The following is a 16,421-nucleotide window of genomic DNA, read 5'->3' as shown; positions in this document are numbered from 1 at the left end:
GTGGCATGTCATTCCAACAGAGGAGATGCTCTACAGCTCAGCCTACATCTCCCTCACAGTGCAAAGGGTAGTCATACCTGACTTCAGTCCCATGCCAAGATCTGTGCTTGACCGATAACAGACAGGGTAAAGCGTGTCTGGAAATCCACATATGGTCCTGAAACCCTGCTTATGACCTACTTTAGGCATTCGTGTCATTTCATGGCCTTGAGCCTCAGTATTTGGTTTTGTAAATATATATTTGCTTATATAAAGTTATCTACATTAAGATTACTGTTTCCAAATACCTCCTCACAGAAAACTTCAAACTAAGTCTCCTCCCCACCCCCTTCAAAAATAAGACTATTAAGCATCTGTTTACCTTGTTTGCGACTGCATTGACATTGGGCCTAGCATCATAGATGGTCAGTTTTGAGATTTGCCCATTAGCCTCCCTGATGATATCAAGATATCTTTCATCATCTTTATTCCGCTTGCCACCCATTCCAACAAGGGGTTGACTGCAGCGCATAATAACAGCTTGAGTCTCTGGATGAATCCATGACAGAACCTAGACACATGTCAAACACATTAGAAGACATATATTTTATTAAAAAATCGTAACTTAAAACTTAAGTTACATTCTTTAAAATAGATAAAAAGTATTAATTTTCATATTATTTTATTTCTTCAATAGATAATCCCCAGACATCTCAACTACTTCCACTTTAGTCTCATAAAATTTAATTGATAATAATCTTTAAGAGTTCATTCTCTTACATATTTAACTCTTATTGAAATTATGCTTACTTATATAATCCAGTACAAGTCTTAGTTTGCACAAATAATTCTGAAAAGCAAACTGTAAACAAACATAGCAATGCCTGCCAAAACTAAGAAACAATTCAGAAGAATGAACTCATTGTAGAAACAGTGACTAAGATGCTCCAATTCTACAAGAACAACTTTTCCCTTTTTTTGGATAAGGAAGGAAAGTTGAACCTTTCTGCAGTATCTTGAATGTTTCCCCTTCTCTTTAAAGTACATTTTGTTCCTCAGCCCTCGTCACAAAAGAGGAGGCACTGGAGCAGAGTACATGCTGCCTTTGTTGTTCTTCTGAGCCAGAGGGGACTTACCACAAACAAGAGATAGTGAGCTGCCCAGGGAACAGATTGCAGTGTAAGAGATTAAAGATAAGCACTGCAAGAAGCAGGCAAAAACTCTAACTTCATCGTTGAAGAATATTAAGAAACAGTATTCTCACCCAGTCTGAAAGTTGTGGGTTACAGAGTGAAAGAACATCAGAGTTAAAAAAAAAAAAAGCCTCAGAAAGTATTCACTCCTGAAATACAACCCTTAGTTGTATATCTAGAAATAAGACCTGTCAGTGTGTGTGTGGGCGAGTATGATTGGTTATTTCCTGACAAGAATAAAATTACTATTACCAAGACAATGACTCTCACTGTACAGGCATACAAAAGCCCTGTCATGAATTTTGAGATGACAGAGAAGATATAGCTAGGTTAGAAGAACTATATGCACACATTATATATTCAACATATATATTTTATACACATTATATATTATACATATACATATGTGTGTACATATCGTAAACTTATAATTATAGGCCTAGCCTGTCAGTAAATACCATATCTAATAATTATTTATCATATTGAGTTTTGCATCTGTTTGAAATTAACTGAGATTCAAGGCAGCTTTCTGATACTGACTAAGAATCTAGCACCTCTTCTGAGTCTGCCAAATTGAAATATTAGTTAAAACAGATTGTATTGTGACAGAAATTAATATATTCTATAGTGCTATAAAAGCTGTTACATAAAAATTCTCTTGCCTCAGAAAATTTTAGTTACAGAAATATACCCAAAAAAGTCAAATGGGTTTATCTTAAATTCCACAGCTCAATTTAAAGGACTAAAAAGCCCAAGAATTCGCTACAGACAGTATGCATGAGGTCTTATTTTAGGACTGACCATTGGAACTACGTTTAAATGCCATGCAGTTTGCTTACAGGAGGGTAACATTTGCTAGCACTTTTTATGTGCATCCAACAATAGTCAACGAACTAGTACAGATGGCAGTCTAAGGCTCATACTTCATTAAAAAAAGGGAATCTGCAATGCTGGCAGTTGTTCCTAGAAAAGTCAAGACAAAACCAAAGTTGGAATGAGTGATTGTCGTGGGGGAAAAACGGAAATGTGGCTTGGCCAAGACACTAGTTTCAAGCAGTAAAAAAAACACCAGCCAATCAAAACTATTTTGCTGTAACCATTTCCAAAAAAAGCATCCTCTGTGTCGTGTTCAGCAAAAAGTTGTTTGGATGCATACTTAAACTAGCTACACTATAAGGTAACTTTCATCACATAATACTCACCGGGATTCTATTTCGGGACCTAAAGGCAGCAACTTTCTTGAGATCATCATCTGTTGCATTATATGGCACTACTAAAAGCGATGGATATGTGTCACACAGTCCATAATGTTCATTAATAAAAGTTACTCGCCACCGTTCATTAGGCAGTCCCTAAAATGTAACACAAAGTTTTCAACGGATTTTTGACTGTACAAATAATCTGCTTTTGAATTTTACATGACATTATGGCCACATGGTGGCAACAACCTACCAATTTAACATAACTACAGTACTACTTCAAAACAATAGAAGAAAAAAAGAGTACAAGACTACACAAAACAGCTCATTGCTGATGGACTCACAGCCTTAAACAACTGCATAGCTATCCCATATACTCTTACATACACAATCCTATTCTTAGAACAAGTTTCAAAACAATGAGTAAAACTAGTAGATGTATTTCTTTAACTGTGGGATTGAGGAAAGAAAATTGCCTTCTCTCTTCCCTCAAAGTTCTGGTTTTCCATTTTGCCTGCTGAAAAGAGACTATGGTCCTGAAAAGGCAGCAGGAGGAAGTCTCATCTCAACCTTTCTTCCCTGTAGCCTGATACTACCTCCAGGTAAAAATAAGATTCAGGGTAGCTTTCCTATTGAGAAACAACAACTTTTAGTTGCAGTCTGCTCAATAAAGCATTTCACAAACAGCAGCCAGGAAATTGAGAAAGACTGATAAGCCCTCCACACACACAGAGTGGGGTTTGTGTGGGTGTTTGTATTTTACCTTTTTTGGATCTTAGGCCTCTAAACCTTGAACCAAAAACTATGGAGGGGGTGTGGGGGGGGAAATCTGAGGAAGTTCTTATTGTCTGCCATTTAAATTTAAAAAAAAAAAAACATGTCATATTTAAAGCAAAAATAAATTGTCTAAAAGACATTTTAAAATTAAACATATCATCCTCTTTAATTGACATTTTTCCACAGTCACCTAAAGAGCAAGATAGAATACTGATAGACACAAATAACTTCTGTAAAGCGACGCTGTTTCTAAAATAAGCTGCTTGGTTTTTTTTTTCCTTCTCTTCAGGAACAAGTAGACCAAATCAAAGATCAAATCAAATCTACATTTAAGACACTGTAGTTACGTATTTGGCACATTCTCCCTGCCTGTGCTCACTTAACAGTGGCACATTGTAAGAAGTATCAATAACTTCCTTCGAAGAGCAAAGACTACCTTCCTGTGACATTCTAATTTTTTTAAAGGTTCCAGTGTTTTATTTCTTTTCTTTACTTTTTTGCAAGTTGTATTTCCACCTTCTCCCATTCTCAGCTCCCCCCACAAAAGAGCTGATAAGAGAAATGTACAAACAATAATTCCTCTATGTAAGTTGTCAGATATGAAAGGCACCAAGCTACTGCAACTTTAGTAACTCACTTGTCTCCTGTATTCGGACATTGGATTGTACACCATCCATCCATTTTCAGAAAACTTTTCTTCATTTGCAAATGCAAAAAAAAGCTGTAGGACATAAAAGAAGCTTATTACACCAAACTTTGGCTGAAAGTGGCAATTATAAGGGCTCATCATCAGTTACACCCTAAGGCCCACCACAAAATAGGACTGACTTTTCCATGCCAGCCTCATTCTCTCCATTTAAATCTGATATTTATAAGACTGTAAAGCAAAGAGCAAGAAGTAACAAACAATACAGATCTGCTAATGAAATAATGAAAATGTGACAATAGTTAAAACAAGAAGTAACAAAATAATAAAAATTACAAAGCTTAAGCTGTTGGATTTTTTTTACTGTCAGGAGGTTGAAATGTTTTAAAATAGTTTATATCAGTTTATTTCCTGTATTTCACATCCTCACCAAATAAACTACTGTTTTCTCATCAAAATTTCTCCAATAGGTACAGCTGCAATTACTACATAAAATATTAGATGCTAAATTGAAAGTGTAAAAAGGTTTTAATTGCTATTCATTGCCATTAGGAAGCAGCCTTCTTTCTGCATCTCCTCCCCAATTGATCCTTACTAACAGAAATCCAGTTTACTGTAAAACTCCATGAAAATTAAAAAGCTGTCATTGAAAATGAAACGAAGTATGTTGTTAGCAGATTACACTGTCTACTTTTCTCTTTCTTTGTTGCTCACTCTCAAGACTCATTTATACAACACAGCATCCCTACCCAGGATTCTGACAACTTCCTTATACCTTTTAGCTTCCTTCTCCTTTCAACCAATTTCAAGTGGGCTGTATTACCTAACTGCATTTTTCCTTGGTTTCATTTTACAGTTTATGATGAAAGCAAAAGTAATGTTTATTTTAAGAATCTCCTTAACTGAGAAAATTGATTTTGGTGGCTTACAAATTCTTCAGATGCCAACTGAGGCATGAAACTAGTTGTTTTGAAAAAAAGAAAACACAGAAGAGAATGTGTTGTCCTGAGCTAACTGAGCAACAGCAGCCAGAGCAGAAAGCATTCAAGTGCCCATCATAGCTCATTTGTAACAAAAAAAAGCTGAAAGTCTCCTAGCTATTCAAAGACATTAAAAGAAGAAATTGAATGCTAAACTGAACATCCCAAATCTACATCATTCTCAGACCTGAACTAAGCAGAAATGCAGAAAACCTGGCAAGCAAGAAAAAAAATTTGTAATTCTAAGGTGCCACAATTACTTCTACAGAGATAAGGCAATGCTTCAGAAGTGCACCATAGGCCCAGGGGAGGTTTCTTTAAATCTTATGAAGGCAGACCCTAATGGCTCAAGGCAATTCAGTTTAGCCTAATATGTGACAATGGCTTAAACAGTAAACAGGTCTAACTGAAACACAAAACTGAATCTCTCCAAAAGGAGGAGTTTCTTCCTCATGTATTTCAAATCAGCAAGTATTTTAAAATTATATTACTGCTTACACAAGATACTTCATCCCACTAGTTTTAGAAACTGGAATTTTAAATTAAATCAGTATTTTAGAGCAAGTACATTCATTGGCAAGTTTGCAGAAGTAAACAATGCATTCCTAAGTTGTGCTTTCTGAATGTCTTCACCATTTTTAAAGGTGTAGGCCTTCAGTGTAAGTAAACATTATGGATTCTTCTAAGTAAACTGCTATCAAGTGGGATGGAGAGACAAAAGAAGAAAGGAAAAGGAAAGCAGTAGACATCAACTGTATTAGAAAAAAAAAATTCCATTAGAAGTAGATGCAAGTATCAGAAGTTAAGCAGAAAAACTGAAAAAGGTTGGTTGGTTGTTTCAATTGCAAACTAGGAATACAGCAGAAGAGGAATATCACCATCTAAAGCAGTAGATGCAACTGATTTGCTGAACTATTAATAGCTAGCTACACGCAAGAACCATCCCCTCCTCCCCAAAGGAATTTGCTATACCCCAAAGAACAACTATGCTAAGAATTCACTAAGGAACCAGAGACAAAGGCAAATCTTGTAACAGTAGGAAAGAGAAACACTGGAATCCTAACAGATCACTTAAAAGATGTCTCAAAGGCATGAATATGTTATTTATTTAAGTTGCAACTTACAGCAAGTTTCCTGGTGAGAACTTAAAAATTACCCAGCTTAAGCCCTGATAAGTAAAATACACAAGTTTATTACAGTGCACTGTGATAGCTGTTACATAGAAGATTTTACTGATTAAAAAAAAAAAAAAAAAAGGTGCTGCTCCAAACTAGAAATAAACAAATGGCAGCTATGCTGCTTGTGTCATCCACAAGAAATTACATGGAAAAGTGTATTTTGTTTTCATCTTTTAAAAAACAGGGTTAAATTTACTATGCATGAAGAGGGGATGGACAGAATCCTTTCTGAAAGAATAATGTCCTACTATCTACAGCACATTTCATGTAAAGTGCTTAGCTACAGCAGCTTTACCACACCTGCTCCAAAAGCTTTCAGTCACACAACCCACAGCTATTAAAGTTCAGTGAAATTAAGCTTCATCAGTTCTGTTGACATCCCAGGTAGTGCAAATTTTTCCTATATTGCTCAAGAAAAAAAAAGTCATTAGTAGCATGGATCAACCAGCAAAAATCTTAAGTCTAACAAATAACAGAACACTACAATGAATGCAAAGGTGTATGGAGCAAAGTTTGGACTTAGATTTTTATAGGAGCAATTCAGAGAAAACTCTTGAAGTATACTCCAACAAGAACAGTATTTCAAAATGAACAATATCTAAAAACCTGAAGACTAAAAATTATTTTTCTTCTGCAAGAGTTGACTGAATTATAACAAAAATTTATATACACACATTTATATATGCACATTGTGTACAGACTGTACAGTTAATCTGGTTACTACTGAAAGTCTTACTCATTGTATAAAAGAGATTAAAGATCTGAATCCCACCCTCACTACCCCCAACTGCCTCTCACTTAAGACTAGATATTTCGAGTCTTGAAATATTCTGTGAAGATACCCTGAACTTTAGTCTAGGCTAAATGCTAGAGTCTGAAAAACAGCAATACTCCCACTCTACCTTAGGCCCATCTCCCACAACAAAATATACAAAGCAATATATAAAGCAGTTTCAAAGAGTAAAAATGCTTCCTTTTCCACTCTGACAATCATAGCATGGTTCCATTCAACAATATACAGTTTAAAGTAATTTCTCAGCCTAAGATTTTTGTACATTCACACCCACTTAAGCAGCTCCTTAGGTGAAAGTAAAATTTGCATCCCTCCACGTATTCCAACAAGATACAGCAGAAAAGTCAGAGTATGAAAAAATGCATTTAAAACTCTGTGTACGTTTATACTCATTTCATATAGTTCTATTTAATTTCAAACTACAGTTTAACTTCAGTGTAACAAGCAACCCACACTTACAACCATTTGAATACTAAGAATCATTTACTTAAGCAAACATAAGATATATGCTTGGATACAATTGCATTTTCTTACTTGTATCAATACAAGCCATATTTACCACACATTTGTACATTACTTTTATTTATTAGAAACAAAACGTGATAGGGAGCAACATGAAGTAATTTCTATTGAATAACATTTTTTGTTGAATTGGACCTTTCATTATTCTGATGTGCCAAATTGACAAACCCCATTATAGTGAACAAATCAATGTGATAAATACATATTAAGATCCCAGAAGTGTTTGTTATAGTTCAGGTAAGCTTCCCATCTGCACTAACAACCCATATATTTCCACTTTTGTCCTAAATAACCCAAGCTTACAGATTAAATGCAGTATGTTTGTATATGTCTTAACTTTAACATTGCTGAAGCTTTCACATCACAGTGCCCGTAATCTGAATGCAATTCTACAGCGCAGCAGGCAAATGGGACAGAAAGAAATTATGGGAAGAAGAAATTATGCCGTTTACAATATATTCTGCATAGGTTCTCATATCACTTGACATAAGATTTGAGAAGTGCTATCTTAGTAAAAATACATGGCTTAGCTTTTTGTGGATACAGGTGCCTTCATATTAGTGCCCCTCATACACACACCTCTTGTGTCAGGATGAAAACCGGGAAGTCACTTCACTGCCCATAGGCATTTAGTATGGACCAGCTGAGTATATATTTATATCCTCCAGAGTGCGGATGGCAGAGGAAGGTCGGAGAAGCAAACTAAATGACCAGCTATAGGAATTGCATGACTCCACGAAGCAGAGAAGCGCTGCCAACCTCTGTCAGTGCATCATTATGCACACAGGCAAGCCTTTCAAATACCAGAGTATAATAAAAAGTTGGCCAGTTCCATTCCATGCCTTCTTCGCACATCTGTCCTTCCCTCCACATCTATGGTACATCGCTGCTAAACCCTCCTTCTCCCCAAACAATACTTTAGGTACTCCAAGCCTCCACCCTACCTCCACTCATTTCTTTCTTCCCTCCACACACAAAATTCCATTCCTTTCTCTCATTGTTAATCCTGCCTCTCCAACAAAAAGCACTTCTCCACAGCTCCTATTGCACCCCACCTATTTTCCCAGGAATTAAATCAACTGTAGCTTCATTAGATGTGTCTAAATTCAACAAAAATGGTTAGAAATTTTAAAAAATCAAGCCTACACACAAGAGACATTCAGGTTCAGAACAATATTGCAGTAAAATCAGTGTGTGTTGGGTTTTTTTAGATCATGAACAGGCTTTTTAAAAATCACAAACATATAATCAGAAAGTGTAACTGTGGTCTGTACAGGTATACCTGAGCCAACCCTAGATTAGTTTGGGTGGATACTAACTACATACAAGCAACAGTACAAGTTTCACGTTGACTACCTGCTCAATAAATCAGTGTTTCAGGCAGCGAGGCTGAGCTGGCCTCCTTCCTCTCAGCACTGAGACCAGCTAGCTGATTGATAGCCACTTGAATAAAGCATAGATTTACCTTAAGTTATACTGATTACCGGTTTTATCTCACATCTTGGGTTCAAAGCGAGATAGTTTGCAATCACTTCCAATGTACTGACCATATTCGTTCTAAGTTTCATAGAGATTAGGGCTACATGTCTGATGGAAGCCCATCAATTCTTATTAGTCTATCAACTAATTAAAAATCAGTTTCAAATTCTTTTTGGCTGCCATGAGAAATAGAAATAAGAAATAAAGGAGGCATTAGAGGTAAGAAATAATAATAAAAAAAAGAATAGTAAATCACCACTCAGAAAACTTATGGGGTGCAAGACTAGTGACTTATCAATACCTGTAGTTGGTAAAAACAAGTAAGACTTCTAATACATCAATTAAGATTTTTGCAAAAACAAATTAAAGCCTCTTTGCATAGAATAGAAGTAGGGATTTCATTGCAGACCCATAGTCTAAAAGCAGAAGGCTACTGCTTCACTTGAAGCAGAAGGTTACTACTGCACTTTAAAAAAGACTTTCAAATCTTGTAACATTTTTCATAAGCTACTTTTCATGCTTCACTGTGCAAATAATTCTGTTTACTTCCTTACAGGTGCTAACCTGCAATTTCAACACACACAGTCTCTTTTTCAGTTCTCCTACAGACTAAGTGTTTGCCTCCAACATTGAATTTATCATTACCATTTTGCACACAAAAATAGTATGCGATACACTGGTTGCTCACAACACAATGTAGTTCTGTGAGATAAAGGAGAGAGCAGCTGCAATCTGACAATACAGTTTGGCAAGCAGTCTACTTAAAATAGTTATACATTTACTCTATTTATGGAATCATAGTACATAAATACATGTTCTACTTGTACATGAGCATAAAACTTATATACAATTTATTAAATATTTGACCAATCTTTATGTATTAGAAAAGAAGAAAGCAGCAAAACTAGGACCAGAAGGTGTTACAGACATGCAGAGAAAGTAAATTGTTGTTTCTGTTTCTAACTTACTGACTTATGCTTTTCATATATTATAAATTACTAAGCTTTTACTCAGTTAAAAGGCTGTCAGTTTCTCAGTGTATTTAAAAACAAAGATATCGCTATCCTTGCTTTTAATATGCCATTACTACAGTTCAGCCAGTTACGCCTTACCCATTCATCTAAAAACTAATATCAGCATTGTAGTATTTACATAATTAATTTCTGATCATTTCCCGATACAGTGACCTTACACCTTTATTGCACTGAGACTGACATAAGTCATTCAGAATGAAGCCTCAAGTCAAGATGTTTTTTGCAAAACCAAGTGCTCCATCAGATAGGTTCCTATGCCAGACCTCACTGCCATCTAAAATCATCTTTGTAGGTCCAACAGCAAAATTGGCATGATCTGACTCTCAGACATTTTAAATTACCAGGATAACTAGCTACATTGGGAGTGGAAGAAGTCAGTCAGACAGCATGACTGACAGTGTCTCTCGTCAAAACTGTCATCCCCACAGAGCTATCATGTTTAGAAATAAAGATGTATTATGCAGGTATTATGGTGGCAAATAATCTTATAAAAATGATGATGTGTAGTTTCAAGATAAGATCAGGAAGTGAAGCAGCTGCTATGCAGAAACTAAACTACAGAGACTAAATATATCTCACCTTCTGTGGAGTACTACAAACACTTAATTTTGGGGGGTTGGGGTTTTTGGCTTTTTGTGTTTGTTTTTTTTTTATTTTTTTTTAACTCTTTAAAAAACACTTTCAGCAACTATTTTTTTTCAATTAGCACAAGTTTGCAAACGCAACAGAGGAATATGGATAGCAGCTGTTTTTTCCATATCAACTAAGCTGTCAGTCAGATGAGCTATCAGATTTTATGTTATGTTATTGATTCAAAGAGCTCTGAACCCAACCTATGCTCAAACTGGAGAGAGACAAGAATTAGCTTCTGCAAGTAAGCACACAGGACAATGTTGAGACACTGACAAACAGTTGCAAACAGACCTGTGATTTATTATAGCTCTCATACACTGCTGTTGGGATGGTGATGGAGAAAAATCTTGAAAACAATTAAGTACACTGCACTCAGAAATAATGTTTTGGGCCGTATTTACCATCCATTTGTCCGAGAATGGTATAGCATGAAGAAAACAGAAGCAAGGCATCTCTAAAAGTTCTCGTTTAGGATCAGCTCTAGGGATATGGTTCCACTACAGATAAAAATCAGTCAGATAAAAGTCTGACATAAAATGTAAAAATACAGATAAAAATCAGGACAGTAAAGCTTTAGACCTTTATTGTCCTGATGATGCCTTCTTTCCAGTGCAGAGCTGCACAAGCATCAGTGCTGCTGAACCAGCTGAAGATCAGGGATGCAGTTCCACAAGGTGGTCTGAGCAAAATTACCAGTTTAACCTGCTAAAAATAGGTCATCCCTCTCTTTTGTCTCCTGCCTGCTCCCTGTTCCACTCACATGCCCTCTCTTTGCACTGGTTCTGGTGCATACCGATTTCAAATCAGGTCTCCTTGAATTATTAGAAGTGACACAAGACTAACTCAGAAAACAGAATATTTTGGGCTGGATAAGTGAGCTACATTGGCTTACTTAGCGATTATAAAAGTGTCAGTTTGGTATAAGTGGAATAATCAATGGCTGGAAGGTAGAGAGAAGGAGACCAGAGAAAAGCAAGAACTCAGCATTTGAGTAACAGAGGGCTACCATCTTCACCCAGCTGTCACGTGAAGCCACAGCACGTTCTTTATAAAAGATCTCCCTGATTGAGCTGGCTGCATGGTCAGAGTGTTAGTGTACGTTCAAAGGAGAAGGCAGGCATGCACAGCCCAGACATACTGTCATATTCAGACAGTGAAACTTTGTTCTAAACCAGCCACTGAAAGAGGCAGTCCCCTCATTCCTCTTAATTCACATCCACCCATAGATGCCCCGACTCCATTCTCACATTGGGCTAACAAGACTGAGGAAATGACTCAGGGTAAAGCTTTTATTTTTTTTCCTCCTTGTTTAGCTTTAGTCCCTTTCAGTTCCCTATTTGGTTCATCATGCAGCCTCAAACTCATGCAGGGAAAACCAAGGCAGGAATGAACCACCAGGAAGAAATGCCCACCTTTGGCAGGATCAATTTAAACTGCTTGCTGAAATACAGTGAAAGTACACCAAAAATATCACACACCTGCTTAGCTCATTTTAAAGCGAAGAGCTCATCCACATTGTGACATTAGAAAATAAGGACAGGTGCAACTTCACGATATAACATAGTGTATTGGCTTTGTGTGGCAATGTTTTGGTAGGGGCGGGGGGGGGGTTACAGGGGGGGCTTCTGTTAAGAAGCTGCTGGAAGCTTCCCCTGTGTTCGAGAGAGAGCCTATACCAGCCGGCTCTAAGACGGACCCGCTGCCAGCCAAGGCCGAGCCAATCAGCGATAGTGGTAACGCCTCTGTCATAACATTTTTAAGAAGGGAAAAAAGTTGGGACAGGACTGGCAGGTTCTGGCAAGGTTCTGGCAGGACTTGTGACCCTACGCTGGAGCAGTGTGCTCCTGAAGGACTGCACACCGTGGAAGGGACCCACGCTGCAGCAGTTTGTGAAGAACTGCAGCCCGTGGGAAGGACTCACATTGGAGAAGTTCATGGAGGACTGTCTCCTGTGGGAGGGACCCCACGCTGGAGCAGAGGAAGAGTGTGATGAGTCCTCCCCCTGAGGAGGATGAAGCGGCAGAAAATAACGTGTGATGAACTGACCGTAAACCCCATCCCCATCCCCCTGTGCCGCTGCGGGGGTTGGTAGAGAATCCGGGAGTGAAGTTGTGCCCGGGAAGAAGGGAGGGGTGGAGGGAAGGTGTTCTGAGATTTGGGTTTATTTCTCATTACCCTACTCTGGTTGATTTGTAATAAATTGAGTTAATTTTCCCCAAGCTGAGTCTGTTTTGCCCGTGACGGTAATTGGTGAGTGATCTCTCCTGTCCTTATCTCGACCCACAAGCTCTTTGTTATATTTTCTCTCCCCTGTCCAGCTGAGGAGGGGGAGTGATAGACCGGCTTTGGTGGGCACCTGGCGTCCAGCCAGGGTTAACCCATCACACATAGGCTCACTTTATTTCACTCCAAAGTAATCATAGTTTCTAATGGTTATATACCCTGCTCCAGATATACCTACAACCGTTCTCCATATTGTCACTATCTTCAAGTTTTGTGCTTTACTGAATCCAGAGGCAAAATTACCTCTGCCTTGACCAAGCCTTTTGTTATTGAGCATAACTTTTATTGGCAAGTTACATTCAAAATGGGCCAGGCAATGTAATGATGAGCTTTACTAGGTTCAACAGGTGCAATAAATAAAGCAGAAAGTGTACTACTCCACACATTACTCACTACCATCACTAGACAGGAACACTGGGTCTATTTGGATGACAAAACCTAATAAAAGTCCACATCTCACCACCATGTTATTCAAGCCCTATAGTTGGATTGGACACCATAAAAAAAAAAAAATCCCACAAGGAACTCTCCTAAGTCAGTTACAACTTAATTTGTCCACATTCACTACATGCAAATCCACGCAGGTCCTCAATGTCGGGGGGGGGGAACAAAAAACAAAACATCTTCACCACGAGAACGATTAAATATTGGATGAGATTGCCCAGAGACATGATGGACTATATCTTGCAGGAAATACTCAAGACTAGGCTTGACTGTGCCCTGGATAACCTAATCTCAGGCCCTACCTGCAGCAGAAGCCTGGACCGGATGATGTCCAGAAGCCCCTTTTGACCTAAACTCTCTGTAAATTGGTATTTCTACATGCAGCTTTCTCTCTCTTTTCCATCATCCTTTTGAAATCCACATATCCATTCTCTATTATAAGATGCATAAAATGCCAGCAGTATAGATATATTCACTTCTTCTACAACAGTTTTCTCAGCAAGTACAACTCCTCACACCTAACAATTATGTTTAGTTCAGTTTTATCTCTTAAGACCTATTCATCAACACTACAAAATATTCTAAGCAAAAGCTTTTATTTTTCCTTATGCTTTCATTCCACAGACTGTTTGCATACAGAATGCAAAATTTCTGCAAAAAAATTTTAAAGAACTAAATGTTTATAGAGTATAGCCCATTGATTGACACGTATCTTTGGAGAAGGAAATAAGATTCTTGCTGCAGCCTCATATACTCAACAATTCTCTGGACAAAGTTCTTAAAAATTCACAGCAGAACCCTCCAACATTTTGTGAAGAGAGCTCTTATAAAATTATCCTAAATGAAAGCACCCCAATAAAATGTAAACTGAATTTTACAAAAGACAAAATAAAGCATTTACTAAAGAGAGGTCAAAATGATCCACACCAAAGCACAGGACACAGATTTTGGTAAAAAAAAAAGGAAGATAATGGTTAGTTAACATCATTGTCGCTCAATTCCTTCCATAAGATGGATTTTTTTTTTTACCTGAAATAAATCTGTGTAAATTCATTACTGTATTAGCTGCCTGTTATATTTTTCATCAGTAAAACAAGTGTTGTCTTAACATGTCTTCTTTTCCTAAAGTAAAGCTCTTGGTGATTCATATTTATCACTGCCTTGGAGACTGTCCAATAGTTTAACATTTTCAAGAAATCAAGTAAGGCATGTAGTACTACAGTTCCTAATTAGGGAGGATAACCTGCAGTCTCTAAGCAATGAAATCTCTATGGATCAGAGATGCTCAGTAGTCTACCTGAAGTTTAGCACATAGCATCCATAATTTCACAAATACATAGATGTAAGTGTTGTAAATGTACAAAATAAAAACATTAATTCTCTTTAGTTTATGCTGACACCAGATTCTGTGGTTATTCTTTTTAAGCAGCCATGATGTCCATTAGTAGGTCAAACAGTTAAAGTTAATTGGCAAGAACTCTGTATTAAGACAACTCAATAGCATAAATGATATAACTTACCAAGTTATGTGACTGGGGAAAAGCATATTTTGTAAGAACTTCAAATATATCTCTTCTACTGTGCCCTTCTTGTTTTAATGCAAACCGTAAATTTCTCATATCCTAAAACAAAGGCATTATCTTTTAAGTGAGCCAAAGCAGTAAGATACTTTTATCTGACATACAAACGCTATATTATACACTAAACATGATTTAGAATCTGCTTGCAATGCACCTCAAACCACTGTGAATGTTCAGTTTTATTTCTTGTCCATAAAATAGAAAAGAGCATAAGAACTCTACAAATAAAGCAGTACCACACTCTGTGTAGTGCAAACGCTGCTTTGGCATAAAGCCATCAGAAATGACTGTATCTGATTCACTAAAAAGTCTCATGGGCTACTGAATGTTTGCAGGATGGGAGTTACTCTCTGTTTTCAAAATGAAAATTTGCCAATAATCTGTCTAGAGTACATTGTCCCTAGCTATTTTCTCATCACTAACATCAAAAATAAGCAATATGCGCATTAACTACTAAGAATCAAATGTGTATACATACTCCATTAATGAGTCAAAGTATCCTGAATTATCCTCTGGGAACTCCCCTAGGACCATATTTTTTTACGGCAACATAATTTTTTTGTGAGACTAAGAAAACAGAGATAGCTGTTACATAAGCTTTTCATTGCCTTTACAGCTTACAAAACCCCCATTTGAGGTGTTCTTTGAAGATTTTAGGATTATAAAAAAATTACTTTTAGAGCAAATGAAATAATGAAGCAATGCAGGAATAATGCCCTAAAACAAGACTACTGTGCAAAACCTCTTGTCAATTAGTGATTTGGAAAGGAAGACCAATCCCTCTCCTCACATGCAGAGAGGACAGTTAAATAGCCCTTTATACAAAATGTATTTCCCTGTCCAGTTCCAAAAAGCTCTTTTTAAACTCAGCTCTGAGGAACATATGTTTTTTCATTCCTATAAATAGGTAAGCAGTGAGAAAAGGAACCTCTAGACTTCATTTCCTGTTGAATTATTGGAAAGTCTTACTTTACAGGTTATATCTAATCCATAAGAGTTCTCTCCTCTGCTTGAAGCTCCTCCCATTTTTTCAATCCTTGAAATTACGCCCAATGGAACATTCAATACCAGAACTGGGTCCTGCAAGGAAAGTTTAAGTAAGGAAAAGATTAAACTGAAGACTCAAGCAAAATGTTCTTATGCATTCTAGAATAGAAAGCAGACGTGAAATACATACAGGAAGCAAAAGTGTGTTTCTGTGTTTGATTGAGTCTCCCCTCCCAACATGTTATGAAGGCTGTACAGTCACTCTACAGCCTTGAACATCATCCAATTTAACATGCAACAAAAACACTTCATGCCTAATACAGTATGCAGGGAAAAAAGGTGGCAACACCCTAAAAGATGCCTTCTGCTTGCTAAGACTGCTTTATTGATATACAGAATAAAGTAGAACAAAATGAAAGAGAGATTACTAGTAGAATTAGCTGCAACCAGAAAGACGTCAGTTCAGCAGTCCTAAAACCTTGTTTTTAAAACAAAAAATATCATGAAACAGATAACAAGTGCATTTTATTCTCTTTCATGTTCCTGCTTACTGAACACACTACTACTCCCCCCACCCATGTAAGGTTCTATTGATCAAAGTATTTTTCTTTTCCAACAGCAAGGACAATCAAAATCTTGGTTTACTGATTGCCATTTTAAGAACTATTGCACATCATTAGTCGCTGCCCTTGATCCATCACAGAATAAGTGTAA

General features: G+C 37.1%; 1 protein-coding gene across 6 annotated transcripts in view; it reads right to left on the bottom strand.

The window, feature by feature from the left end:
* MTM1 (myotubularin 1) overlaps positions 1 to 16,421 on the bottom strand; it is a 44,942-nt gene that overhangs the window by 13,034 nt on the left and 15,487 nt on the right. For all 6 annotated transcript variants that reach the window (XR_774436.1, XM_010568919.1, XM_010568920.1 and 3 more), the window contains 5 exons: positions 15,690 to 15,800; positions 14,661 to 14,762; positions 3,786 to 3,869; positions 2,375 to 2,524; positions 362 to 550 (listed from right to left, as the gene is read on the bottom strand). Coding sequence is in view for 5 of the 6 variants with exons in the window: in XM_010568919.1 (XP_010567221.1) it covers positions 362 to 550; positions 2,375 to 2,524; positions 3,786 to 3,869; positions 14,661 to 14,762; positions 15,690 to 15,800 (636 nt within the window). In the remaining variant the exon portion in view is untranslated. The remainder of the gene's footprint in view (positions 1 to 361; positions 551 to 2,374; positions 2,525 to 3,785; positions 3,870 to 14,660; positions 14,763 to 15,689; positions 15,801 to 16,421) is intronic.

The sequence above is a fragment of the Haliaeetus leucocephalus genome, unplaced genomic scaffold (genome assembly GCF_000737465.1).
Source record: "Haliaeetus leucocephalus isolate CR32 unplaced genomic scaffold, Haliaeetus_leucocephalus-4.0 Scaffold262, whole genome shotgun sequence".
Lineage (NCBI taxonomy): Eukaryota > Metazoa > Chordata > Aves > Accipitriformes > Accipitridae > Haliaeetus > Haliaeetus leucocephalus.
The sequence above is the reverse complement of the archived record's forward strand: the minus strand, read 5'-3'. Positions and strand labels throughout refer to the sequence as shown.